The 27,528-nt window shown below is 43.7% G+C and overlaps 1 protein-coding gene across 2 annotated transcripts in view; it reads right to left on the minus strand.

Moving 5' to 3' along the window:
* Nucleotides 1-27,528, minus strand: part of SLIT3 (slit guidance ligand 3) — a 652,947-nt gene that overhangs the window by 540,305 nt on the left and 85,114 nt on the right. For both annotated transcript variants that reach the window (XM_032158593.2, XM_032158594.2), the window contains exon 4: nucleotides 4,112-4,183. In XM_032158593.2, the coding sequence (XP_032014484.1) occupies nucleotides 4,112-4,183 (72 nt within the window). The remainder of the gene's footprint in view (nucleotides 1-4,111; nucleotides 4,184-27,528) is intronic.

The following is a 27,528-nucleotide window of genomic DNA, read 5'->3' on the forward strand; positions in this document are numbered from 1 at the left end:
TCTGAGCATAACTTTAGCTGCGCATGGTAATTAGCATGGCAGTGTGGTATGGCAGAAAACATAAGGACTTGGCAGAGACACAGATGTGTACTGAGTCCCAGTTCCATTGCATCCTAGTTATACAACTACAGGTAAGTTAGATCCCCCTAAGCTTTAGAAATAGATTTAATGATTCTCTTCACATGATTGTTGTGATGGTTAAGTCTGAGCATTGAGGCAAAGTGCCCAGTACAGTACTGCTTCTTAGATAGACGGGATATATATATATGCAGTAATCTAATCTTTGAGCTTTAATTTCCTCCTCTATAAAATAAGAGCACTGATTGAGGCTTAGGCAGGGAACTCCCAGTAGAGACAAATGCAGACTCTGGAGTCAGGTTTACCCAAATGTGAACCAAATGTGAATCCTGGTTCTGCCACTAAGTAGTTGTATGATCTTGTTCAAATTCTTTAACCTTTCCGCCCTTGTTTCACATCTATAGAACAGTACTAACCATAGTATCTATCCCACAGAGTTGTTAGGAGAATTGGATGAGTTAATAGACATGAAGTGCTCAGAACAGCACCTGGCACTCAACGTTTTTGCTAGCGCTATTATCTATCTGAAAGTGCTATTGTAAGGATCCAAAGTACTCAAAGCGCAGGGAACTGCATACAGTGGATGCTCAATACACTAGCAGACATCTGTTGTTTTTGCATTTCACATCCCCTCTTCTGTCTTCTGATAACAAAATTACTCTTTACTATGGGGAACCCATTCTCTAAGCAAGTGGGATGAACACAGCTTGATAATCAGAGGATACCATCTCATTAGCAATATTGATTGGCTGGGACATGGGCATATATGACCAAGCTAAGTAATCAGTGTCTACCCTCAGTTCTTTCCGACAGGAACATTGACCAAGGCCCTCTTCACCAGGATCTCTGAATTAGTGCATTTTGAGTCTTTTGCATTAGCTCACAAACAAGTCCACGGTTCCGAGGGAGTGAAGGAGCAAGATGAAGACTTAATGACATCACCAAGCCCCTGGATCCAGCTGTTCCTGAAGCCATTCATAACTGCCACTGCTCTTCTCAGTTATGTGAATCAATATATTGCCTCTTTGGGCTAAACTAACTTTAGTCGCTAAACTAACTTCTGTCACTTGCTAGTGAGTGGTGTTATAGTCACAGCATAGGTTCTAATAAACATTATTTCCCTTTTCATTACTATTCAAAGCCTGTTTTTATTACATGACTACAGACTTTCCAAGAGATATTCTTCAGATAAACATGAAATATTAAGTAGTTTTGCCTATAAGACTAATAAAAAAAGTAGTATCAAGAATTGTTTATCTCACATGGCATACTCTGGCGTAGCCAGCCACACAGAATCCGCATTTAGCATGAAATATGCCTCACTGTGTCTATTGAGATGCAGTGCTCTTTTAAAACAGAGCCAGTGGCATATGTATACACACTCAGGATTGCACAGTTATTGATTTCTAATTTGTACCCTGCTTACTTCCAAAAAGGCTCTGGAGTGGCTGACAAAATAAGACAGTGACACAAGAGGGCCATTAAAAAAATCAAAGATCAAGCCCAGAGAGAAAAAGGGATTGCTGATTATCGCCCAAACGTGGCTTAATATAGCTGCTTCAATAAAAAATATATATATATTTAGCTCTCAGCTTTTTGGCAGCCATTCAAAGTATGTCATAATAGGGCACATAGAGAACTGGGCATCCTTCATGTCTACAGCTCAACACCCAGAACAGAGGCCATGCTGGAACAGACACCCAGGGAAAACCTTACTGAACGCGTGAGTGAATGAATAAATGAATGAATAATGGATAAAAGAATCAAAGCTCGCCAAGGGCACTGTTTATATCTTTAGGACTATATCATTCATTTATTCATCTACCCATTCAACCATCACTGACGGAGTGCCTATGTGTGCCAAGCTATGCCCAGACATGGACCCAGCAAGAGATGGATACCAAAATGAGTCAAATATCATCCCTGCCTTCCCAGCTGCAGCTCTCTGACTTGAAGCAAAAGCTCAGGGTAATTTACCTCAATGCTTATCACAACTCCTAGTCTCTTCCTGCCACCCAGAGAAAGGAGATCAGAAACTGAGGTTGTAAAGACAGGAATTGTCGGAGTAATAATCGTTGTCTTGGTGCTTACACTTATACAGCACTTTACAATCACATGTACACCATGATCTCATTGGATACTTACAGTTCCTCTACAAGGTAGGTAAAAGGGAGGAGAGGGTATCTCCCTTTACTGATGAAGATATTTAGATACCGAAGGAAAAGTGACTCTCTCAAGCTCTCTCAGGACATGGCAGAGGACATAACTCATAGGTTCCCCATGCCCACGTGCCTGGCTCCCAGAACGTCAGAGACCTGTTATCAACACTTGAAATTCCTACTTTGCCTGGATCAAGACCAACTCTGCAAAAAATGGCCATCACCTGATAGCCATGAGAAGGTTTCTGTGAGCAAGAACCAGCCCACCTGACATCCTACAGCAGCTGGGATGCTCAGGCCCCACCTACATAAAGTCATCCAGCATTCCAGCCTCATAAGTACCTTCCCTTTGCCTTTAAACTGATGCTCGTGTCTCAGATGAATAGTATATACTCTGCTGTAGTACTTAGTTAACAGCATTGGAAGGTGCAATGCAGTACTGGGTGGAGAGATGGTGATTACATGAGCATCTAAGGCTATGAAAGGCAGGGGACGTTACAAACCAGGGTGGTTACTGGTATGCCCACTTGGCATAGCTTGTCCAGCTCTTCTGGACCCCTGGGCTGCTGAACAGCATTTCCTCTGCCCCCATTCCCATCCAGGCAGACCCAGACTGGAAGAGTAAAAAGGAGGGTATATAGCCTTTCCTACGTTTAGCAAAGTCAGCTAGGGTGACTGAGCCAGAGAAATGGGGCACACAGCAAGAGGAGACCTGACAAAGTGCAGGTGTGTCCTAGAGAATGCAAGCAAGACCACTGCATGACTGGAATACCAGCCAACCCTTGCCTGTTCTTGTTCCAGCAAAGTGCCCTTTTAAAATAAATTTATGTATATAGTCTCTCTCTGTGTGTGTGTGTGTGTGTGTATAGACATATATAAATATATATTCCTAATTCAGAACTCATTCGTAAGTGCACACACTGACATGTGTTTCATGTTTCCCAATTTATCCCAGAGCCTATATGCAGTGTTTGGCTGCACAAGTAGGCATTAAATGCAACCACTGGGAATGAGAATGGTGGCCACAGCGTTGGAGCCTCCCTGCAATGTTAAAGCCTTTCCAGCCAGGCTGTAAATCTTGGTACCTGACTGCAAAGCCATCCAGGACTGTGTCGCTTCATTGAGAAAGGTGAGCCTTCGGCGATCCAGTACACCCCACGAACTGAGTCACTGCCAGCATGATTTCGGGTTCACTGTCAATAATTTAATTAGCACTTGCCTGACATCTACAATCCATGAATCACAGTCTCCACCCTCACCTGCAACTCCAGCTCCTGGGCTTCCAAATTCTCCCACTGAATAAACAGAAGTATCTCCACCTCTTCCCTCTCCTCATTTTACCCTGCACCTCTGAAAAGGATAAAGCAAAATTCAATGCGTTTCTTCCTTTTCCCACAAAATCATAAACCCCCAGACCCAGGGTTCCTAGACTGGCAGCGCTAGGAAGTGGGAAAAAGGCAGGAGCTGCTCCAACCAGCAAGGTGATGAGGTTGCCGTGTTCAGTCCAAACCGTTGCCTTCTGAGACCACTGGCAGTCTTGTGAGAATAAACCTATCTCAAACCCCAATTTCCCTGAAGTAGGTTCAGAACCACAATAAATGGAAGCATCTCCTCCCTCCTTGCAAGGCAATGATGGACTACCACACATCACGAGTCCTCACTGGTCACGCAAGCCGCCGATGACTGAGGGAGCAAGAAGTCAGGCCTGGAAGTGTTTGTTGGGGGTGGACATCATGTCAAAGCCCTGCTCCAAGTCTCTACGTCAGGGCCTAACTGCCAAGCTCCACATGGCACGGTGCTCCACAAACCACATCCTCCACATCACCACAGCCAGGCAAGGCACAAGGTCGAGAACACAAGGCAACTCTACTCACAGTCTGGTGAGCTTCGGCGTGCTCTGGAAAAGCAATTCTGGAAGGACTTGGAGCTTATTCTTGTTCAGGCGCCTAAAGAGGAAAGAGAATGAAAGGATGTCAAAGGGACATTAAACCAGATCAAATGTATTCAGATACCACTTTAATCAACCAGTCAATCAATCAATAGGCATTAAGAGACTCTCTACATCTTTCTGTATGGGCTGCTCAACACATGTAAGGTATATTCTGTGTTGGCAGGGCTTAGAGTCAGGTTGGGAATGCAGAGCAAAGGTCAGTCAAAAGTAAAAACACAGCACATGCGCTGTGCTGCCACACCTCCATCAGAGTCTTGGAGAGACATCACTAATGGATCACAATATTCCTTCCCATGGACCCCAGACAAGACTTTTGAACTTTTCTCACCATGAGCTCTGTGTAGCTATTACTGAGTGATGAAACTGGCATGTGAAATACACCCCTAAAAACAAAAATGGGCCAGGTATGGTGGCTCACGCCTGTAATCCCAGTACTTTGAGAGACCAAGGTGGGCAGATCACGAGGTCAAGAGATCAAGACCATCTTGGGCAACATGGTGAAACCCCGTTTCTAATACAAATACAAAAAATTAGCTGGGCGTGGTGGTGCATGCCTGTAGTCCCAGCTACTTGGGAGGCTGAGGCAGGAGAATTGCTTGAAACCAGGAGGCAGAGGTTGCACTGAGCTGAGATCGTGCCACTGCACTCCAGCCTGGCGACTGAGTGAGACTCTGTCTCAAAAAAGAAGAAAAAAAGAAGAAGAAGAAGAAAAAGGAACCTTAAATGAAAGATCAGAGGAAATATTCAGGATCCTAAACAGTGATGGTGGGAGCACACAGTAGTTGCTTTAGGAACAGAGAAGAGGGCATGGCAGATCACCTTGGATTGAGGAACAAAATGGAATCCCGGCCAGCTTGGCTGTGTGGACCAGAGTAGGGTTCCATTGTGAGTTTTGTGGGTCCTTGGCAATTTTGCCTTTGTGGGCTGCTTTCTCCATCAAAATTTTTTTTAATATTACATTTTATAACTATGTTGGTATAAATGCAAATATACTATTACATAACATTTCTACCCAAAAGTTCATTTTTGTCTTCCAATATTAGAAGAAATTAAAACATTTTCATGGGCCCCTAACAGTATTGTAGACCCTTATCACCATCCCCACTGGGACTCATGGAGAAGTAGGCCCTGGGTCAGGGACCAAGGTCTGGGCATGAGGTGTGGCTTGTGGCAAAAATCAGCCCAGTAGGGATGGCTCACATTGGATGTTGGCCAACAGAGCCAGTCTCTCTTAAGCATGGTCAATACTAAACACCCACAGAAAGGCTACCTGAGTTTTCAAGTGACACAGAGCCACCATTATGATCTCCATGAAGGGTGCTTTCTTCGGAGCATTAGGCCAAGAGAGAGGCCCTGTTGCATGCTAGCCCCATGCCCCTCTGCCCTAGTGAGTTGACACAGCATAGCAAGGGAAATGGGAAGCCACCCAAACCGTGATTAAAGCATACACCCCACAGTCCCCAGAATCTTTCAGAGCCAAAGAGCAGTTCATAGCCTGGATGAATTTTTCTAGTTAGAGTGAACTGAGTATGTCCTATTACATGATATAACTATATGATCCCCATCTGAGAGCTAAAGCAAACTAAGGAATAGAAAAGGTGAGCTTCTCCCTAGCTCCTGGCCCCAAAGCCCTGGCCCCCTTCCCCTGCCACCAAGCAGACATGCTTTCCTATTTGGGATTTTGCTCCCATTTCCCCCCTTTCTTTCTAGGTCTATGGACAACAACTTTAGAGGGATGAGCGACTAGAAGGAGATCAAGCAGGACAAAGCATGTGAGAGAGAAGCATTGAAGACTTCATATAATAAGCCCCACTGTCAAGAGGGTGCTACTCAGCCTGACAGCCATGCAGCGAGTGGGTAAGCATTGGGCAAGGATGCCATCCACAAGACTCCTGATGAGGAGGAGGCAAGAAGGAAAGGCTGGAAAGTTGGATAAGATAAGCTCTAATTCCGTGGCCACCTCTGGGGCAGCCTGACTCTTGTTTTGTTTTGTTTGAGATGGTGTCTCGCTCTGTTGCCCAGGCTGGAGGGCAATGGTGCAATCTCGGCTCGCTGCAACCTCCACCTCCCAGGTTCAAGTGATTCCCCTACCTCTGCTTCCCGAGTAGCTGAGGTTACAGGCACTCACCACCATGTCTGGCTAATTTTTGTATTTTTTAGTAGAGATGGTTTTCACCATGTTGGCCTGGCTATTCTCAAACTTCTGACCTCAAGTGATCCGCCCACCTCAGCCTCCCAAAGTGCTGGAATTACAGGAGTGAGCCACTGTGCCCAGCTGAGGGCAGCCTGACTCTTACCCCAGTGCTTTTTTATTTTTTTTAAATTGCAGCAAAATCACATATCATGAGATTTATCTTCTTAGCAATATAAAACCTGTACACTAAAAGTGTAGTTAGTTCAGTAGTGTTGAGTATATTCACATCATTGAGCAACTAATCTCCAGAACTTTTTCATCTTGCAAAACTGAAATCCTGTCCCTGTTGAACAACACCTCCCCATCTCTCCTCCCAGCCCCTGGCAACCGCCGTTCCACTGTCTCTGATTTTGCATGGTGCTCTTTGACCACTGCCAGTATCTGCTTTTTGTGTGTTCCCATCACTAAAGTAGAATAAAAAGTGGGGGACTCCGGGAAGTGGAGGATGAGGCAACATCTATTTTTATGTTTTGAGTAGTTCCCATGTACTCAGTGATAACAGGTGGAAGCCATTGGAACTGGAGAAGGCTTGATGTGATGTCTTTGGGATTCACTGGGGCTGGACACAGGTCTGGCTATATTGTGCTCTTGCTGTGGGATCTGAGGCAAGCTATCTAGCCCTTTGGACCTCAGTTTTGGATCTGCAAAATGGGTTACAGTGAGTCTTAAATGACACAGTGTCTACACAAGTGTTCAGCACTGCAATAAGAGCATGGCAACAGTGATGACAATGGTGCTGATTCAGTTCTACATGCATGTCAAACGCCATGCCACGTGCTACACAGGCAGGATCTCAACTGCAGCGGTGCTCATGGTAGGTGTCATTATTAATCCTGTCTCATACAGAATGAACCTGAAGCCTGGGGAGGTCAAGCCATCCCCAAAGCCACAGTGTCAGGAAGTGGTAGTGGCAGGATTTGCACGCAGTCGGTCAGACTCCAGAGCTCTAGTTCTGAACCACCATGTTACTCGAAGCCTTTCAATAAATAACAGCTCCCTCTCCCTTTCCCTTTCTTAATTTTTCTGTTTCTTTTCATCCAGAGTTGCCACTTCCTCCAACCCATCCCAGGCAACGAACCACCCTGTGTACATTGTCTTCCCTGGAAAGGAACTCTCTTGGAGGTCCCCAAGGCAAGAACTGAGTCTCTATGTGAGTCTGTCTGGAACCACCCTCTATTGTCACAGCTGTACAAAGTTTTGTAAGAGTTACATTCAGAGAACCAACACTACAGTCCAGGCAACAATCCTAAAACCCAGCTTGCTGCTGTCTGCAGTGAGTAGGGTGTTCGGTTTGCTGAAAACCCTAAACCAGAGTTGAAGCTAAAAATAAAACCAGCTTGGCTCCAAGGCTCCTGGAAGGGAAGGAATCATTTTCAGTTTTTTGCCGGTGTTTGTGGCTGGACAAAAATAAAAATACAACCAAATTTAGCCAATTGTGCGCTGCCCGCTGCTTCATAAACCCTGAATGAGGATTCTGGGGCAGATGGGCGGGGCTCTGCTGCCAAAAGTCTTGGGGCCTTTCCACTTGAGCTCGGGCAGGTCACCTGCTGGTTCTCAATATCAGAAGGAGCTAGATACTGTATTTCCAGGTAACTCCAGGATTTACTCCTATTTACTGAGTGAACAGCCAGGCCTGGAAAGTCTTCCTTGAAAAGGTGATGAAGGCTCCAAGCTGCATAAGGTACACTTCCCATGTGGCTGCTATGAAAGCAGCCCCTGAACAGGAAAATGAACAGAATGAGACGTGCTATTCTCCTGATAAACAGGTAAGTGCCGGATGCAGACAGTGGCTACTGGCCATGGTGCACTCATGCCATCTGCTGTTCTGTTACTCTGGGCCCAGAGGTGGAGATCTCCTGCCATAGTTCAAGCTGGAAGTAAATCCATGATTACTGAATGGAGAACAGGACTGAATGGGATTCGTATGAGGACAGAACTGAGGAAGTCAGCAAATGAGATGTGGGCCAGGGCAATGACAGGATAAGGCCTTCCTAGGTATCCCCTCTCCCGCTAAGATCAAAACTCCTTCTCAGCTTTCCTGATGCAACAATGGGGAGCATAAAGGTAAAAAAAACCCAAATGGCTGCTGAGTTGCAAAGTCATACTGCTTTTCAGCCTGAACTGAGAAGCACTAAGAAATAGGCCCTTGTCTTTGTGGAACCACTAAAGACCTTTCTAGATGTACGTGGGTGTAAGATATAAATAGAAGTTTTTGCCACTTCATTGAATCCATCCATGTATCCATTCAACCATTCATCCATCCAACTGTTCATTTATCTGTACATCTAATCACCATCTATCTATCCACCAGCCCATCTACCCAAGCATTCACTCATCCATCCAACCACCATTTACCCATTCATCCATTCTTTCATTTCTCCAGTCATTTTTTCAATATGAACATACAAAAATGAATAAGATACAGTCCCTTCTTTTAAAAATGTCATATGCTAGTGAATAAGACAGACCTGAAAACAAAAAATTGCCATGTTCTTGAAAGTGAAGGTGTCGTGGGAACACAGTGGAGCAGCAGCTAACCCAGTCCTTGTTAAAAGAAGGCTTCCCAAGGAAGATGGTTTTGAGTTTAGTTTTAAAGAATGACCAGGACTCTTTAGGATACAGGGATGGAGACTTCCAGACTGAGAGAGTAGTACGTGCTCTGTACTCCACGGAGGGCCAGGAGACAGAGGAGCATTTGGGAAGCAGGCTTGCATTGCTAGAACACAGAGGTGACCTGCGAACACAAGTGATGAAGGTGTACAACTAGGCAGCAGTCATACCACAAAGGGCCTTTTTATCCAAAATAAAGAATTTGGGCTTGGCTTTTTACAGAGAGTAAGAGGGGGCCAGAGAAAGGGTTTGAGCAAGGGAGTGATAATCTGGTTTGAATTTTAAAAAAGTTCTCCTGGCCGGTCGCGGTGGCTCATGCCTGTAATCCCAGCACTTTGGGAGGCCAAGGTGGGCAGATCATGAGGTCAGGAGCTCCAGACCAGCCTGGCCAACATGGTGAAACCCCATCTCTACTAAAAATATAAAAATTAGCTGGGCATGGGGGTGCACATCTGTAATCCCAGCTACTTGGGAGGCTTAGGCAGGAGAATCACTTGAATCCAGGAGGCAGAGGTTGCAGTGAGCTGAGATCACGCCACTGCACGCCAGCCTGGGCGACAGAGCAAGACTCCAACTCAAAAAACAAACAAACAAACAAAATATATATATATACACACACACATACACACACACACACACATACATATACACATGTCTCCTGAGTAGCAGTAAGCCCAGTTTGGAGGAGGGTGAAATCGGAAGCAGGAAAACCAGTTAACAGGGTTCTTGGGTAACTAGTGTCTCTGCGTGAAGACCTGATTAAGGATAACAGTGCGGCTGAAGTGTAGGAGAGAGAAGTGAGGTATAATCGGCTGGGTTTTGTGACAGGATGTACGTGAGGATTGGTCTCTGCGTGAAGACCTGGTTAAGGATAACAGTGTGGCTGAAGTGTAGTAGAGAGAAGTGAGGTATAATCGGCTGGGTTTTGTGATAGGATGTATGTGAGGATTGAGGGAGTTACAGGAGTACAGGTATGAAAAGTGGCTCCAGGTTGGGTAACTGATCAGTCAAATTACCAATCCCTAATGAGAGGAATAGAGAAGGGAGGAACACTGTGCAGAAGGTGGTGTGTTTAGATTCAGGATTTCTGCAACGCTGAAATCTCTCAAATATGTTTTGACAACTAACAGCAGTAGCTAGTAATAAGACTAAAACCATGAGCCAGGCATTGTACTGAGCACTTTACATGCACTACCTCATTTAATCTCCATGGAAACGCTCGGAGGCCAGTGTTCTTAGCATCCCTATATTTAGGAAATACCGGCCTAAGAAGGTTAAGAACTTGCCCAAAGTCAAGCTTGACCAACGTGATAGTTGGTGGGACTTGAACCCAGGTGCCTGCTGCTAAGCCTGTGCTCTTACCTACTATGTGTAGTGAGAATTCTTAATTTAGCCCTTCATTATAAACTGTCTTATCATCGAAGTTTCAAGGGCTAAGGGTGGGAAATACAACTAAAAAGTCCTTTGTGTCCCAACAGTAGCCAACACAGCATCAGGCACACAAAGAACCTTCCGGAAGGGCCTGCTGAATTTCATGAATAAATCAAAAGGTAGGAAAGGCCAGCTAGGGGAGCCTGATGAATCAATAGCCCTGCTGAACCGGGAAGTCACACTGCGTGGGGGTAAACAGGGCTCCCAGAGGGCCTGCCTACCTGAGTCTGTCTTCTTCGTTCAGAAACTTCTTAGAGACTCAGCTTTCAGAGGTATCAACCTCACTGACAAGCAAGGCGAGCAGGGGGAAGGGCTCACTACTGCCCCTCCCTCAGGAAAGGGAAGGGGTGAGGGGCCACCAGGGCCTGGGCATGGCCTACTGCACATCAAGTCCCCTCTTTTCCTCAGGGAGGTGTGGGATGTCAGCTGCCCAATCAGGCCTGAGGGAGGAAGAAAGTCAAAGTGTGCTAACCCTTACAGGTCACCAGGACTGCTTGCTTTAGCAATGAACTCAATTGTTTCCCCTTCCCCAGGCAGCTTCTTAGGCAGCCTGAATTCTTTCTCCGTCTACTGGTACTTTCAGAAACACTCATGTCTCAACAGCAAGGACCCAAGCAGCTTTGTTATCTAGCGCAGAAGCTCCATGCCACCCCCCATGGAGAGAGGGAGAGGGACAATGCTTCCTGCCAGCTGCTGCTCCAGGCCAGCAAACGCCAGGGATGATGACTGCAGACTACAGGCAAGGGCAGAACCAAACTTCACAGGCCTCGAACATCAGTTCAGAGATGACATCATCAACTATGAAGATGTACAGATGTCACTATACATCAGGGGCAAAAAACCTGAACTCTGGAGAGTCAAAAGAGCAGAGATCCTTGATCTGGGGCTGTTCCCACTAGTTGTTTGCTGTAGTCACTGAAGGCCTCTTACTTGCTTGGTTTCCTCACCTGTCTAACAGCCAGTTCGGGCTTTCTTTCTCCTGCTATGCAAATTTTCATAATGCAAACTGGATGTAATCTGAGCAATTCAGCAAGGAAGCTAATTTGTGATGGTTGTTGGTTTATACCAGTGTCATGATCAGGAATGGTCCCCATATGTGGGGCAGGAAAGCCTAATGGCTTATGGACTTAATACCCAGGGCCATTTTAGTTGAATGATGCTATTCTTTGCCTTTGAGGCTTCCCTTTTTTGGAGGGACAAGCAGCTTCATTGAGATACAACGGAGCTTCCTTATAGTAAATGTGGACCAACCCACAATTTATTTTGATGGCTTAACTGCGAGTTGACCTGAGATTTATCTTCCATGGTATTCAGTATTTGCTCAATGACATTTAGGCTGGCTTACACCAGTTTTGAAATCAGTTATTTTTTAGTTTGTAAGTTCTGAAAGTCCTAATAGCAATTAAAAACCCCTTTATTTTTGACATTTCTGTAGGAGAAAGAACTTTGTGGTCATACTTTAAAATTCTGATCCCTAAGCAGTTTTTTTTTTTCCTCATTGAAGTTGTTTGCAAGAACCCTTTTAAAAAATAACCTAAAGATTATTTTAGGAACACAATTATTATGTAATAGCAAAACATGTACCTCATGGGATACCTGAGAGGGCTGAATGGTTTAACATCTGTAAAGGGCTTTGCAATGTTTCTCAAGGGCTCAATAAGTGGTAGCTGTTACAGCTACTGTTATTATCATTATAATTGTCCCTAGATGTCCCAAGAGGTTGGAAATTCAGGAGATTTATTTCTCCTTCGTAGATGACTGTATTGGTCAGCAAGGCAATAACAAATGAACTCCAAAATCTCAGTGAGTTAACACAATAAACACTTATTCCACACTCACGTAAAGCACTTGTTTCATGTGGTATGATACCTTAGAGAACATGTGGCCCCCAAGGCTGCTGTGCCAGGGGAAGAGAAGGAAGGAGAAAGTACATCAGCTCTTAAATCCCTTGACCCAGTGGTGACTCATACCACTTCTCACATGATTAGCCAGAACTAGTCACATGGCACAAACCTAGCTGCAAAGGAAGCTGGGAAATCTACAGGAACACTTGGATATTTTGTTGAGGACTATCTTAACAATCAGTATGCCTTAACCATCAAAACAGCACAGAATTCTTTGTCAGCCAGGCGCAGTGGCTCATGCCTACAGTCCTAGCACTTTGGGAGGCCAAAGTGGGAGGATTGCTTGAGTCCAGAAGTTTGAGAGCAGCCTGGGAAATACAGTGAAACCTCATCTCTACAAAAAATCCAAAAAATTAGCTGAGCATGGTGCCACACACCTATAGTCACAGCTACTCAGCAGGCTGGGTGGGAGGACTGCTCAAGCTTGGGAGATGGAGGTTGCAGTGAGCCAAGATCATCCCATTGCACTCCAGCCTATGCAACAGAACAAGACCCTGTCTCAAAAATAAATAAATAAATAAAATTAAAAAAAATAAAAAAATCTTTGTCCTTGTCCATCTATCTATCCTTCCTTCCTTTTTTATGTTCACATAGGGTACTTACTACTATGAGCTAAGTGTTGTGTTAGGTGTTTTATCTGTATTATCTCACTTCATCCTTAAAGCAACTCTTGAAGCAGACACTGTTACGGTCATTAAGATAAGGAAACTGAGGCACAGCAAGGTTATGTAGCTTTTCCAAAACCACACAGCCCAAACTGAAGGCTTGAACAGAGGTCTCTTGGACACTAAAACCTGTGATTTTAACCCCCTTGCCATTCTGCTTCTCTAACTTTTTGGAGCCTTGGTTGACAGAAGGATGCCCAATAATCCCAGGAGGAAGGATAGAAACAAGGAATATGTGCTGGCCCTGCCTCTCTGATTTCAGAAGAAGGCTGCGAGAGTCTCAGGAAATCCTTGCCCTATTTATGTGGTTCTAGAGAGCTCTGGGGGCTTGGTCAGGATCACATCCTACTGAGATCCAGCTCAGGACTCCAGTATGAAAAGAAAACAGGCACAAAGCCCCCCCAACCCCCCCACAACACACACATACCAAACAACCTCTTTTGACCTTTCCTGTACCTCACATTGGATTACTTTTTCTCCAATGACATGGCTGTTAGGGAAATGTAGAGTACATAATGGTCTGAGCCTGCCTTGCCTCTGACCCCTGCCCTGGCTACTTCCATATGCCCCTGATGCCCAAATGCCCCTGAATCCAGAAGACCTTGATTTCAGGAGAAAAGAAGGGGGTGAGGGAGAAGATGGACAAGAGTCCTGTCTACACAGCGGTGGAAAATCACTGGTTCTGCAGAGAATGGACCAAAAGGCACTGTGAGTCCTCTAGTTCCAGGATGACTGACCCACAGGCCTAAGTAAATTTTGCCTAGAACAATGCAGGGGAACCCCAGAGGCCGTAGCCAACAGGTTGCTTTATCTAGGACTAAAGTCAAGGGCATGGGTCTCTGGGGATCTCCAGAAGATTGTACGTGGGTATATATTAGTACACTAGGGCTCAGACTCCAAGAAAACATATCTAGGATGGAAGAAAGCACACATTTATGCATGCAGGTGAATGTGCACACACACACAGAGCAGATAATAATGTACATGCAACTTAATAGTCATTTATAACTTCAGAGCAGGCCAGAGCCACTTCAGGCAGTCAAACCACTTGGCAATCACCAAAGCTCCATCCCTATAGTGACCTCTTCCCCATGACATCTCATAATGGGGCTAACAAGGCAGACAACTCCCCAGATTCAAGAATCACTCCTGCATCTCTTTTGAGATTTTCTACTCTTGCAGCTTTCCCCAGATCAGAGTTTTTGTACATGCTCTTCCCTTCTCTGGGAATGCTCTTTACCCTGCTACCAGGATAACAGCCGCAGAAGTGTTAAGAAGTAGTCAAATTCTATAAATAATTTGAGGGTAGAGCAGACAGGATTTGCTGATGGATTGGAGGCAAGGCAAGAGAGAAAAGGGGAGTCAAAGATGAGGCTGATATTTTGGCCTGTGCATCTAAAACTTTGGAACTACTGTTACCCGAGATGGGGGAAGACTGTGAGTAGAGCGGGCGGTGGGGGCAGATTTGGATATGTTAAATTTGATATGCCTACAAATATTCCCAATTATAGATGCCCAACAGATGATGGGATACACAAATATGGGGCACTCAGGGATAAGACCAAGATAGAGAGATGTAGGTGGCAATTTAAAGCCATGAACTTGGATGTGGTTACCATGGCAGATGAAGATAAGGCAAGAGGAGTGTGGACTGAGTTCTGGGCTACACCATCCAGAGCGAGGAGGAAACAGCCCCTAGTGTGGTGAGGGAGAAGCAAGAGAGAGCAGAGTTGTGACAGCCAAGTGAAGGGAGAGTTTCAAGAAAGGAGAGAGATAGGGAGGGAGAGGGGAATTGGTTAGCCAACTTCTGCTGAGAGAAAGATGAGGATAACATTGGGTTGGGTAATGAAGATCCCACTGGTGACCCTGCAAAGAGTTGTTTGGTCCAAAGATGGGCATGACCTATTAGCAGGAGTGGTTCAAAAAAGAGTGGGGGAAAATAAGAAGGAACAATGATGTTGATACGTCCAAAATAAAGGAGGAGAGAAAACAGGTTGATAGCTAGGAGAGAATGTGGTCAAGTGGGATTTTATTGTTTGTTTAAGATGGAGGAAATAGTGACATGCTTCAGTGCTGATGAGAATGACATAGAAGAGAGGCACATTGATGATTCAGGGGAGGGGGGAGAAAAATTTTAGAGTGAAGCTCCTGAACAGGCCACAGAGATAATCCCAGTGCATAAGGATGGCAGTGGCCTTTGGCAGGGCCAGAGAGGGGTCACCTGTGGCAACAGCAGGAAGGCAGAAGTCAAGGGACAGGGGGTGACAGATGTGGTGGTAGGTGTCTGTGGAGGGTCTCTTCCGACCACTTCTGTTTCCTCAGTGAAAAACAAAGCCAGATTCTCAGCAGAGGCCAGGGAGAGATGAGGAGGTATGATGACTGAGAAGGAAAGGTGAGACATCACTGCTTAGGAAAGGCTGGAGGGTTGCTGGGTGGCAGCCAATGCCCATTTGAGGTTAGTGATCATGAGCTGTAAGTGAGATTCATCCACAGAAGTGTGTGTTTTTCTTCAGCAACACTCAAGACCCCTGGGTGAGAGGGTGCAAACAATAGAAGGCTGAATTCAGCCAAGGTTAGGGCTTTTCCAGGCAACTACGATGGAGGAAGAGAGGGGCCCAGGAACTGAGGGAATGTGCTGAGAGTAATTATGAAAATGAGCCATGAAATCTATGCTGAGTAATGAAGGAGGGGGCCTCATTAAGCGGGTGAGGGATGGTGACAAATGACAAAGTCTATGAATTATACGCCTCTGCAGGGTCTAAGAACTCTTGGACAGAGCATGGGGCTGGGGCTTAGAAAGGCTGTGCTATATAATTCTAGCTCTGCCCTAGAGCTATGCAACTCCATGTAAACCACAGCCCTGGTTTCCTCCAGCAACAGAATCAGTGGGTTGGATGAGTCCTAAGATGACCTATTCTATTCTCCTTATTCTGAGAGCTGGAGAGAATATTTGAATTTTAATGTACTGCATGGCCTTAGGATTTAATCTCCCTATGCCTTGGTTTCTTCATGTGAAAATGGGCACAATGATATCTACTAGAATATCCATTCAAATATGTAGTGCCATGAGAAGATTTTTTTCTGTTTTGTTCACTGCCACTTGAGCCTGGCAACTAGTAGGTGCTCAATAAATACTTCCTGGTTAGTTGGTTGATTCATTGGTTGGTTGGTTCATTGGTTGGTTGAATGACTAAATGAGAGAGTATCTACTCCACTTATCTAACAGAATTACTGAGGAACACATGAGCCAAAGGGTGCCAACTTTGTGAAGAACTGAAAGTGTTATAAGTTGTGTGCTGCTGCCCAAGCCCCCTGTGCTGGCTACTTCACTTCAGCTGTTAAAACCAGAGTATTTCATTAGGCACCTTCCAGAGTATCGCAACCAGGTTACTGAACAGTCACAATCACAATAGCACAAATCCAACATTTTGACCCATACTGCTTGAAAGACGGTCCTGAGAGTTTGGAGCAAGAGGCCCATGCCAGCAGTTCTGTGCAGTAGGGTGAGGGAAGCAGAGGCAGCTTCAGAACGGAGTGAAGCCAGAGTCAGGGCGAGCGTCCTTACACCAGGTGGGGCATCCACATAAGGTTTCTATATCAGAAGAGTGAGGGGCGCTATCAATAAAAGGAAAAAGCAGATGGCCCCCAAAAGCTAAGTTTCTCTTTTCCATGCTGCCTGGGAATAAATATGGAAGCGCTATGTTGGGGGCAGGGAAGAGGGACTGAGAATGCGTTAGCATAATTCTGCAAAAGCACGCTCCATCAAGACATCAAGCATGCCTTGAGCAGCCTACGGTTAATATCTACTCATTTCTGCTAGGACTTAAGAGAAAAATACTTGAGGCAGCTATTAGGATTTTTTCCCCCTTTAAGACCCCCAAAACAATGCAGCAAAGCTGGTTCTAGATCAGATGGCATGAGCACAGCCCACCACAGATTCTCCATGTTCTTTCTGGGTTATTCTAGGCCTTTTGTCTGGTTCTCCAACCCCTTTGACCCACAGGAAGGAAACTGACAGATGCAAATTGAAATAGAAATACTCTAGCTAGTAGATGTCAGGGAGGGCAGGTGCAACTCAGCACAAATTTTCTGGAAGTGTACTGTTTAAAATGATCCTGTTTGAACCCATTGGCCTTTTCTTTTGTTCTGAGTTAGTTCAAAGTGACAAAGTCCTGACAGTAAAAGATTCAAACATTCCTAGTTTGTGAATGACAAATTTCTCTTTCATTTTTGTTCTAAACACTCAAAATCTGCAAGATCTTTTAATGATGGTGTGCCTCTCTGTCTGTTTATCTAGGCATCTACATCTATACTTATATATCCAGCAACAACAACAAAAAGTTCTTTTAAGCCTTTTCTGGCATAAGCCAAAGAATGTAGAATAATTATCTGTGACCAATTCTCATCTATAACTAATTAGAATTTTAATTTTCTCATAGCATTTCCTCCCTGATTCAGGTCCAAGGTTTTTTTGTTATTATTTTTTTCTTAGAAAAAGAAGATACCTGGATAATATGAGAACTGTAGGATAGAAAGGGAGCTAGGTAAAAGGGGGAAAGGGGCACTTTTCAGATTGCATTGTCACTTCGATCTGATTGAATCTTTTCCTTATTCCTTTTTTTTTTTTTTTTAATGCTTTTCCAGCATGGGAAGGATTTCTCAACCCTCTGGCTATTGCATTTGAACTGAAGTCTGCAGAAATAGTTTAAGAGCCCCCACTCACCTCACTCACTCCCACCTCAGGCGAGCAGTTCCACTTCCCAACCACAGCTCTGAGATCCCATCCAAACTTGTTGGCGTCTCAAACTGAATCCCAGATGTTCACTTAGCGAGAAGTAAATGAATGGCCCAAGCCGTGGACTGAAGCAGGGACCCTCACAAATAGATTCCAGGTGTGTTGGCCTCTGGACCACTATCTTTTTCTGTTTTACCTACACACACACACACACACACACACACACACACACACACACACACACACACACAGAGCACCAAGTCCATCCTGAAAAGAATTCAACGTCATCTCCAAGTTACAGCCAGTATAGGATGAACAGAGTTAGTTACCTAACACAAATAACATATTTTCAATTGTGGATGAAGGCAAAGGGCTCCACATTCACACTCCTTTGCCTTCAATAATCAAAATCATGATGTGTTTGATGTTCAAACTCAGCTTAGGCTTAAAAGAACTAAGAACGGCTAAATGACCTGAATTATCATCACTGTTCATTATCCATCTTAGCTGCCTTCTTGTGTTCCCGTGTGCTATGGTCCAAATGTTTGTGTCCTGCCCCCACTAAAATTCACATTCAAAATTCAACCACTGAGATGATGGCATTTGGAGGTGGGACCTTTGGGCGGTGATTGGGCCATGAGGGTGGAGCCCTCATGAATGGGATTAGTGCTTCCTTGCATCTTCCACAATGTGAGCACATAAGGTAGAAGGCGCCATCTATGACCAGAAAGCAGGTCCTCACCAGACACCAAGTATACTGGCACCTTCCTTGTTCTTGGACTTCCCATTATTTATAAGCCACCCAGAGTATGCTATTTTGTTATAGTAGCTGGAATGGACTAAGACTACACAATTCTTACGTCAAATTTAACAAGCACCTACTGTTTGCTTACCTGGGGGCAAACAGGGAAGAAAAAAAAAGAAAAGGAAAGATCTGCCTCAAAGAACTCATAGTAGTGTTTTGAAACATCAAAATTCCAGTTGCTTACTTATAAATTAAGCAATTCATATTCTGTGAAGAAAGTCAATGGGTAGCTTGATGGGAATAGTACTGAATATATACATTATTACTTTGGCAGTATAGCCATTTTCACAAACTGATTCTTCCTATCCATGAGCATGGAATGTTTTTCTATTTGTATCCTTTCTTATTTCCTTGAGCAGTGGTTTGTAGTTCTCCTTGCAGAGGTTCTTCACATTCCTTGTTAGTGGTATTCCTAGATATTTTATGCTCTTGGTTGCAATTGTGAATGGGAGTTTACTATTTTGAATTTCATATAGAACCCAAAAAAGAGCCTGTATAGCCAAGAAAATCCTAAGCAAAGAGAACAAAGCTGGAGGCATCATGCTACCTGACTTCAAACTACACTAACAGGCTACAGTAACCAAAACAGTATGGTACTGGTACCAAAACAGATATATAGACCAACGGAATGAAACAGAGGCCTCAGAAATAACTCTACACATCTACAACCATCTGAGCTTTGACAAACCTAATGGAAAAAAAGCAATGGGGAAATGATTCCCTATTTAATAAGTGGTGTTGGGAAAACTGGCTAGTCATACGCAGAAAACTGAAATTGGACCCCTTCCTTATACCGTAGACAAAAATTAAGATGGATTAAAAACTTAAAAATTAAGATGGATTAAAGACTTAAGTGTTAGCCCTAAAACTATAAAAACCCTACAAGAAAAGTTAGGCAATACAATTCAGGACATAGGCATGGGTAAAGACTTCATGACTAAAACACCAAAAGCAATGGCAACAAAAGCCAAAATTGACAAATGGGATCTAATTAAACTAAAGAGCTTCTGAAGAGCAAAAGAAGCTATCATCAGAGTGAACAGGCAACCTACAGAATGGGAGAAAATTTTTACAATCTATCCATCTGACAAATGGCTAATATTCAGAATCTACAAAGAACTTAAATTTACAAGAAGAAAACCCACAACCCCATCAAAAAGTAGGCAAAGGATATGGACAGATACTTCTCAAAAGAAGACATTTATGCAGCCAACAAACATATGAAAGAAAGCTCATCATCACTGGTCATTAGAGAAATGCAAATCAAAACCACAATGAGATACCATCTCATGCCACTTAGAATGGCGATCATTAAAAAGTCAGGAAACCATAGATGCTAAAAAGGATGTGGAGAAATAGGAACACTTTTACACGGTTGGTGAGAGTGTAAATTAGTTCCACCATTGTGGAAGACAATGTGGTGATTCCTCAAGGATCTAGAACCAGATGTGACTTAGCAATCCCATTACTGAGTATACACCCAAAGAATTATAAATCATTCAACTATAAAGACACATGCACACATATGTTTATTGCAGCACTACTCACAATAGCAAAGACTTGGAACCAAACCAAATGCCCATCAGTGGTACACTGGATAAAGAAAATGTGGCATGTATGCCACATGTGGAATACTATGCAGCCATAGAAAAGGATGAGTTCATGTCCTTTGCAGGGACATGGATGAAGCTGGAAACCATCATTCTCAGCAAGCTAACCCAGGAACAGAAAACCAAACACCGTATTTTCTCACTCTCATTGAACAACGAGAACACATGGACATAGCAAGAGAAACCTCACACACCAGGACCTGTCAGGGGTAAGGGGCAAGGGGAGGGATAGCATTAGGACAAATACCTAATGTAGAAGACGGGTCGATGGGTGCAGCAAACCACTATGGCACACGTATACCTATGTAACAAACCTGCACGTTCTGCACATGTATACCAGAACTTAAAGTATCATAAAAAATAAATCATAAAATTCAATGTTTACTAAGTGCCTATTCTGCATCATACTCTGAGATACAAAATTCAGTAAGACCTCCTCCTTCAGGAACTTGCAATCTAGCAGCAGAATAAGATAAGCAAGATAAGACCCATGTGAACACAAAACACAGAAGCTGTGGGAGAAATCGTTATGGCAAATAGCTACCCATGGCAGTCCGCAGTGAGGGATGCATAATGACCCAGGCAATGGACATAGACAGAGATGAAAGGTAAGACCAGACAGGTAGGATGAAGGCATGGGGACTTGTGGGAAGCCAGCAGGTTCCAAAATGCAGTTCTCTAATCTCTCAAGATTTCAGAGGGCAAATAAATGCACAAAAAATTTTATTTGCATTACATTTTTTATGTTTTTACAAAAATGCGTAACTCTCTCACGGTCAATATTAAAGAGAGGCCAAGGAGAAAGAAAGGAAGTTGACTTACAGTCAAATTAAAGAAAATAATTTGAGTAAAGGTGTTGCATGGATTGACAAAAACCATGAAGAAGGTATAGAATGTACTGGCATTTGGAAAATGCTGTGTTGCTCAGCAGCTGGTCACTGAAGTTTCCTGGGAAGGACTGGCATGAAGAAAGTCAGCTAGTAGGAAGAGAACTTGGGCAGTGGTATGCAGAATGTGTTGGGTGGTGGGGGTGAAACTGGAGTTGAACATGACAAAGACTGTTGTGTGAGTCAAAGGGGACCAGAGGTAGGAATGAATGAATGAAAGTAAGAGGAGAAACAGGAGACAAGGCAAAACTTAGTGGCAAATGGGATGAAGACAGTTAGAATAGAGACAGGGTGTGGAGACTGGTTCATTGTTTCCAATTCTTCCGCACACTAGGAGAATTCTACACCCAAGGGTTTGGCCCTGTGATTTTGCAGTATCTCCCATTAAAGTGGGAAGTATATATTTCCTTGCTCCATTGATGTTGGGTGTGGCCATGTAACTTGATTTGGTTAACAGAAGGTTGGTGTGAGTGTGATGTGAGCAGAGATTTTAAATGTGCTTGTGTGACTTGGCTTGATCTCATCTCTTATTTCACTTGCCATCAAAAAATATGCCTTTGATAGCCAAGAACACAAATAGAAGAAGTCACAGGGATATTCCTGAACGCAAATCACAGCCTGAATCCAAGCCCAACTGAGCCCAGTTAAGACCATCTGAAACAGCCAAACCCAGCCAACCCATGACCCATACACGCAGAAAATAAATGCTTATTTTTGTAAGCCACTGAGATTCTGAGGTTGTTTGACTAGAAGGGAAAACCGACTAATGTGAAGGAGGACGGACTGGGGTGAGAGTTGCAGCAGTCTCATGACTGGTTCCCCTGTTTCTGCTTTTGCCCCTACATCCTATTTTCCATGAGTAGCTAGAGTGAACGTTTCAAAACCCATGTTAATCAAGTAACTCCTTTGCTCAAAAACCCCTCAGTTGCTCCTGCATCACTCAGAGTAAAAGTCAAAGTGCTTACAATGGGCCATAAACATGATCTGTCCATCTCCCTATCCCGTTACCCCTCAAAATTCACTTCCTACCACTCTCCTACTCTCTCACTCTACTCCAGCCATATGGCTTTACCTGCTACTCCTGGAACACATTAGGGTGCACCTTCCTTTGGGCCTCTTCCTTTTTTATTCCTAGAAAACATGTATAAATAGCTGACATATTTTTATTATTATACTTTAAGTTCTGGGGTACATGTGTAGAACATGCGGTTTTGTTACAGAGGTATACACGTGCCTTGGGGGGTTCCTGCACCCATCGACTTGTCACCTACACTAGATATTTCTCCTAATGCTATCCCTCCCCTAGCCCCCGACCCCCAGACGGCCCCAGTGTGTGATGTTCCCCTCTCTGTGTCCATGTGTTCTCATTGTTCAACTCCCATTTATGAGTGAGAACATGTGGTGTTTGGTTTTCTGTTCTTGCGTTAGTTTGCTGAGATGGTTTCCAGCTTCATCCATGTTCCTGCAAAGGGCATCAACTCTTCCTTTTTTATGGCTGCCTAGTATTCCATGGTGTATTTTCTTTATCCAGTGTATCATTGATGGATATTTGGGTTGGGTCCAAGTCTTCACTATTGTGAATAGTGCTGCAATAAACATACATGTGCATATGTCTTTATAGTAGAATGATTTATAATCCTTTGGGTATATAACCAGTAATGGGATTCTGTCAAATGGTATTTCTAGTTCTAGATCCTTGAGGAGTCACCACGCTGTCTTCCACAATGGTGGAACTAATTTACACTCCCACCAACAGTGTAAAAGTGTTCTTATTTCTCCACATCCTCTCCAGCATCTGTTGTTTCCTGACTTTTTAATGATCACCATTCTAACTGGCATGAGATGACATCTCACTGTGGTTTTTATTTGCATTTCTCTAAATCACCAGTGATAATGAGCTTTTTTTTCATGTTTGTTGGCTGCATAAATGTCTTCTTTTGAGAAGTGTCTGTTCATATCCTTCGCCCACTTTTTGATGGGGTTGTCTGTTTTTTTCTTGTACATTTAAGTTCTTTGTAGATTCTGGATATTAGCCCTTTGTCAGATGGATAGATTGCAAAAATTTTCTCCCATTCTGTAGGCTGCCTGTTCACTCTGATAGTTTCTTTTGCTGTGTGGAAGCTCTTTAGTTTAATTAGATCCCATTTGTCAATTTTGGCTTTTGTTGCCATTGCTTTTGGTGTTTTAGACATGAAGTCTTTGCCCATGCCTATGTCCTGAATCGTATTGCCTGTTTTCTTGTAGGGTTTTTGTGGTTTTAGGTCTAATGTTTAAGACTTTAATCCATCTGAATTTTTGCTTAAGTCTTTAATCCACCTTAATTTTTGTCTAAGATATAAGGAAGGGGTCCAGTTTCAGTTTTCTGCATATGGCTAGCCAGTTTTCCCAAAACCATTTATTAAATAGGGAATCATTTCCCATTGCTTGTTTTTGTTAGGTTTGTCAAAGCTCAGATGGTTGTAGATGTGTGGAGTTATTTCTGAGGCCTCTGTTCTGTTCCATTGGTCTATATATCTGTTTTGGTACCAGTACCATGCTGTTTTGGTTACTGTAGCCTCTGTTTGCAGATGACATGATTGTACATTTAGAAAACTTCACTGTCTCAGCCTGATATCTCCTTAAGCTGATAAGCAACTTCAGTAAAGTCTCAGGATACAAAATCAATGTGCAAAAATCACAAGCATTCCTATACACCAATAACAGACAAAGAGGGAGCCAAATCATGAGTGAACTCCCACTCACAATTGCTAGTAAGAGAAAAAAAAACACCTAGGAATACAACTTACAAGGGTTGTGAAGGCCCTCTTCAAGGAGAACCACAAACCACTGCTCAAGAAAATAAAAGAGGACACAAATAAAAGAAAAAAACATTCCATGCTCATGGATAGGAAGAATCAGTATCATGAAAATGGCCATACTGCCCAAAGTAATTTATAGATTCAATGCTATCCCTATCAAGCTACCACTGACTTTTTTCACAGAATTGGAAAAAACTACTTTAAACTTCATATAGAACCAAAAAAGAGCCCGCATAGCCAAGACAATCCTAAGCAAAAAGAACAAAGCTGGAGGCATCACGCTATCTGACTTCAAACTAGAGCTGACATCTTTACTTTCTTCAGCTCTCTCTTCAAATATCCCTTCCTCCAGGAGATCTTCCTTGACTATCCCATTAAAATTGCAACTCCACCCCTGAGCTCTCTGACTCACTCCCCTGCTTAATTTTTTCCAAGTGATAATCTGACCTATTATACATTTCACTTGTTGTGTTTACTGTCTATGGTCTCCCACTAGAATGTAAGTTCCATGTGGGTAAAAACTTTTTTCTCTTCCTACTATAACCCCAGAATTAAGAACAATGCCTGGCACATGACCCAATAAATATTTGTTAAATAAATGAATCAAAGAAATAGCCAGGCTTCTGTTCTAGAAAAATGTGGATAATAGTGATGGCTTTGACAGACTCAGAAGCTTGGAAGGAGAAAGAGGTATGGAATAAAGTAAGAGTGGCCAAATGAAGGTACCAAGATGGCAAGTAATAGGTCAAGTTGAAGGAGATAGCAGGCATGATCCACTTGGTGGTGAGAGCTAAGCCATGAGCATTGGGAGAGTCTGTCATTTACTACTCAGAACAATTGACTAAACTCACCAAGTCTCAGTCTTCTCATCTGTTAAATGGAAAGAATACAAACACCTCCTTCCCAGGGGAGTTGTGAGAATTAATTGAGATCATATAAGTGGCTCTGTATTCTGCCTGATATAAAATAAGTGCTCAATATCTGGTTTCAAGTAAGTTGGCAACACCTGCTTCATGGAGAGCCCATCAAGGGGGAAGGAAGATAGCACATGCAGAGTTTGCTCTAAGGCAGCAGGCAGCAGAAGTCAGGGCTCAGGAGAAAGCACTGTGTGAGGCAATAATTATAACAGCTCCCACAAGGGCCTTAAAGGGGAATTGGGATGTGGAAAGAGAAAAGAGGCAGAGGAAAACCCAGGAACCACAGTGAGGAAGTGGGAACAACCAAGGCTTGTCTGGGAAACTGGGAGGAGGCCAGGGTGGCTGGGAGGGCCCCCTGGAGAGGCAAATAAATTTCCCAAAGGGGAGATGCGGCAAATCCGTGTGTGAAAAAGTGGGTAGAGGGGATGGTGGTGGTGGAAGTGGGTGGAGTTCTTTAACACCTGTACCCTGAACCTGGGTATTACCCAACATTTAACAGAGACTCCCTAATTGTCTTCAAGAGTAAAAATTCATTGCTCTGCAATGAATCCGACGTGACATCTCCTGTGGGTTTCCCAAAGGCATGTTCATCATGGACACTGTCATCTCCTTCCATCCCCAACCTGGACCCCATCTCAAAGAATGGCTTCTTGCTCATGCTTCCCCCCTTTTCACTTGACATTCACGATGTGCAATCAATCACTGTATGCCATGAGGTATGCCTCTTTAAATATGTCTCCAAACAATCCCCTTCTCCTAACTGCATGGCTGTTCCGCTGGTCCAGGCTGCCATCCTCCCTCCGCATTACTGAAAGGGGCACCTCCTTGCCTCCAGTCTCGCTCCTCACCCTTCCACTTAAGCCTTAAATCCACCTTTATTGCAGAAAGAATGATCTCCCTATAATACAAACTTAATTATGTTGTTTTCCTGCTGGAAATCCTTCAGTAGCTCCCCACTGCCCTCAGGAAATCATCGAAATGTTTTAATCCTACCTGCAAAGCTTTGTGTCATCTGTCCTCTGCCCCCTAGCCATGATGAATTAGTTCTTGACCATAACTCGCACTCTCTCACCTCTGGGCCTTTGCTGATGTTGTTCTCTCTATCTGGAATACTTTTCCCTTCTCTACTTTATTAACTCCAGTTCAGCCTCTAGATCTCAGCTGAGAGGGCATCCATTCTAGGAACTGATCCTCCTGTCTACTCCCAGAGTCCTCTGTCATTATTTTACTATAATTTTCTATTTCTTTGTTTCTTTCATCACAGAGTGAATGAAGGATAGGAAACACTTTCTGTAAAGAGCCAAACAGTAATTACTCTGGGCTTTGTAGGCTCCATGGTGTCTGTCAACACTACTCAATTCTGCTGAAGGAGTGCAAAAGCAACCATAAACAATACATCAGTAAATGAGTGTGGCTGAGTTCCAATAAAACTTTATTAATAAAAGCAGGCAGTGGGCCGAATTCGGCCCATGGCTGCAGCTTGCCATCCCCTGCCCATCTCCCTGGGCCAATCAGAATGCTTTGTACATCAGAGGAGCTCCTAAAGATTTCCTGAATAAAGAAGGAAAGATTGAATAAATATTTGAATAAATGATAAATTTCAAAGGCCAAGTGCTAAACTTGTTTGAAAAACTTCTTTCCTAGAATCAAATTCCTATTTTAGGAACTGTCTTTTCTTGTTCCCTCATGTCTAAAGCCCTTCATCATCATCATAATATTTATCAAGTACCACTCTTTTAAACATTTTACATTGATTAATTTATTTCATGCTCAAAATAACTCTATGATAGTTCAAACCTATTATGAGAGTTCATGCCTATTATTATCCCTAATTTACATAGGAAGAAATCTTAGAGGGGTTTCTTAAAGACAGGGCTGTGCCTTGCCCTTAGCCAATTCCTCTTTTCCTAGAGACCCTTGCTCAGTGCCTGGAATCCAGACCCTGGGTTGGCCTCCTCCTGCCAAAGTTGTCGTGACTGGCCTGAATCCATGCCTCCCACCTGCCCTGATCAGCTCACACACTGTGCCACCAGCCAGGGGTCGGATGGCTAGTGCAGATCACCTGCACACCTAACTCTCTAATTCCCTTATCCACCATCTCCAGGTCTAACACTGCTTTCCTGTGTCCAATGGATTCATCTCTGCTCTGGGCCCCATTGACCCTTTGAGCTCCCTTCTGTCCCTTTTCCCTTCTCTCACCATTTTTCTGGCCTCCAAGGAAGTTCTAATACCCACCTGACATGTTTCAAAGATTAATGCACAATGGATTATATCTAGAACTTGAAAAGTATGAGAAAAATCCAAGAGATGAGAAAGACTCCGATACAAACAGTAGCAAGCTCAGCAGTCTTCCTACAGAGATTCGGCCAATTACCGAAAACACTTTCTTTGGCTGAAAAGCTCACCATTGAATCAGACTTGGGAAAGAACGTGCTGTAATGTTAAACCCCAAAGGGCCACTCTTTGCCCTGAGCCCTGATTTCATCTGTAATTCCTCGATGGTTATCTGAAGTATGCTACCTGTGAGGATGTGAGGGCTCCCAACAAAAGCAAATCCCTCATTGAGAAGCTGGAGGCAGCACTTTCAGCCTGAGTTTGTCTTTTCTCTCTTTTCCGGATGTGGGTCTTTATATGTCTGTCATCCCAAATTCAGCAGCCCGCAGCAGTGCTGGTTTGAAACCAACTTATGAGCCGATAGGTATTGCTATGGGGGAGATGCGTGGCTCGGATGTTAATTGCTCATTAGCCATCTGTGTGTGCTGTACCTCAGTTAAAAGACAAGAG

The sequence above is a fragment of the Hylobates moloch genome, unplaced genomic scaffold (assembly GCF_009828535.3).
Source record: "Hylobates moloch isolate HMO894 unplaced genomic scaffold, HMol_V3 SCAFFOLD_6, whole genome shotgun sequence".
In the NCBI taxonomy this organism is placed as follows: domain Eukaryota; kingdom Metazoa; phylum Chordata; class Mammalia; order Primates; family Hylobatidae; genus Hylobates; species Hylobates moloch.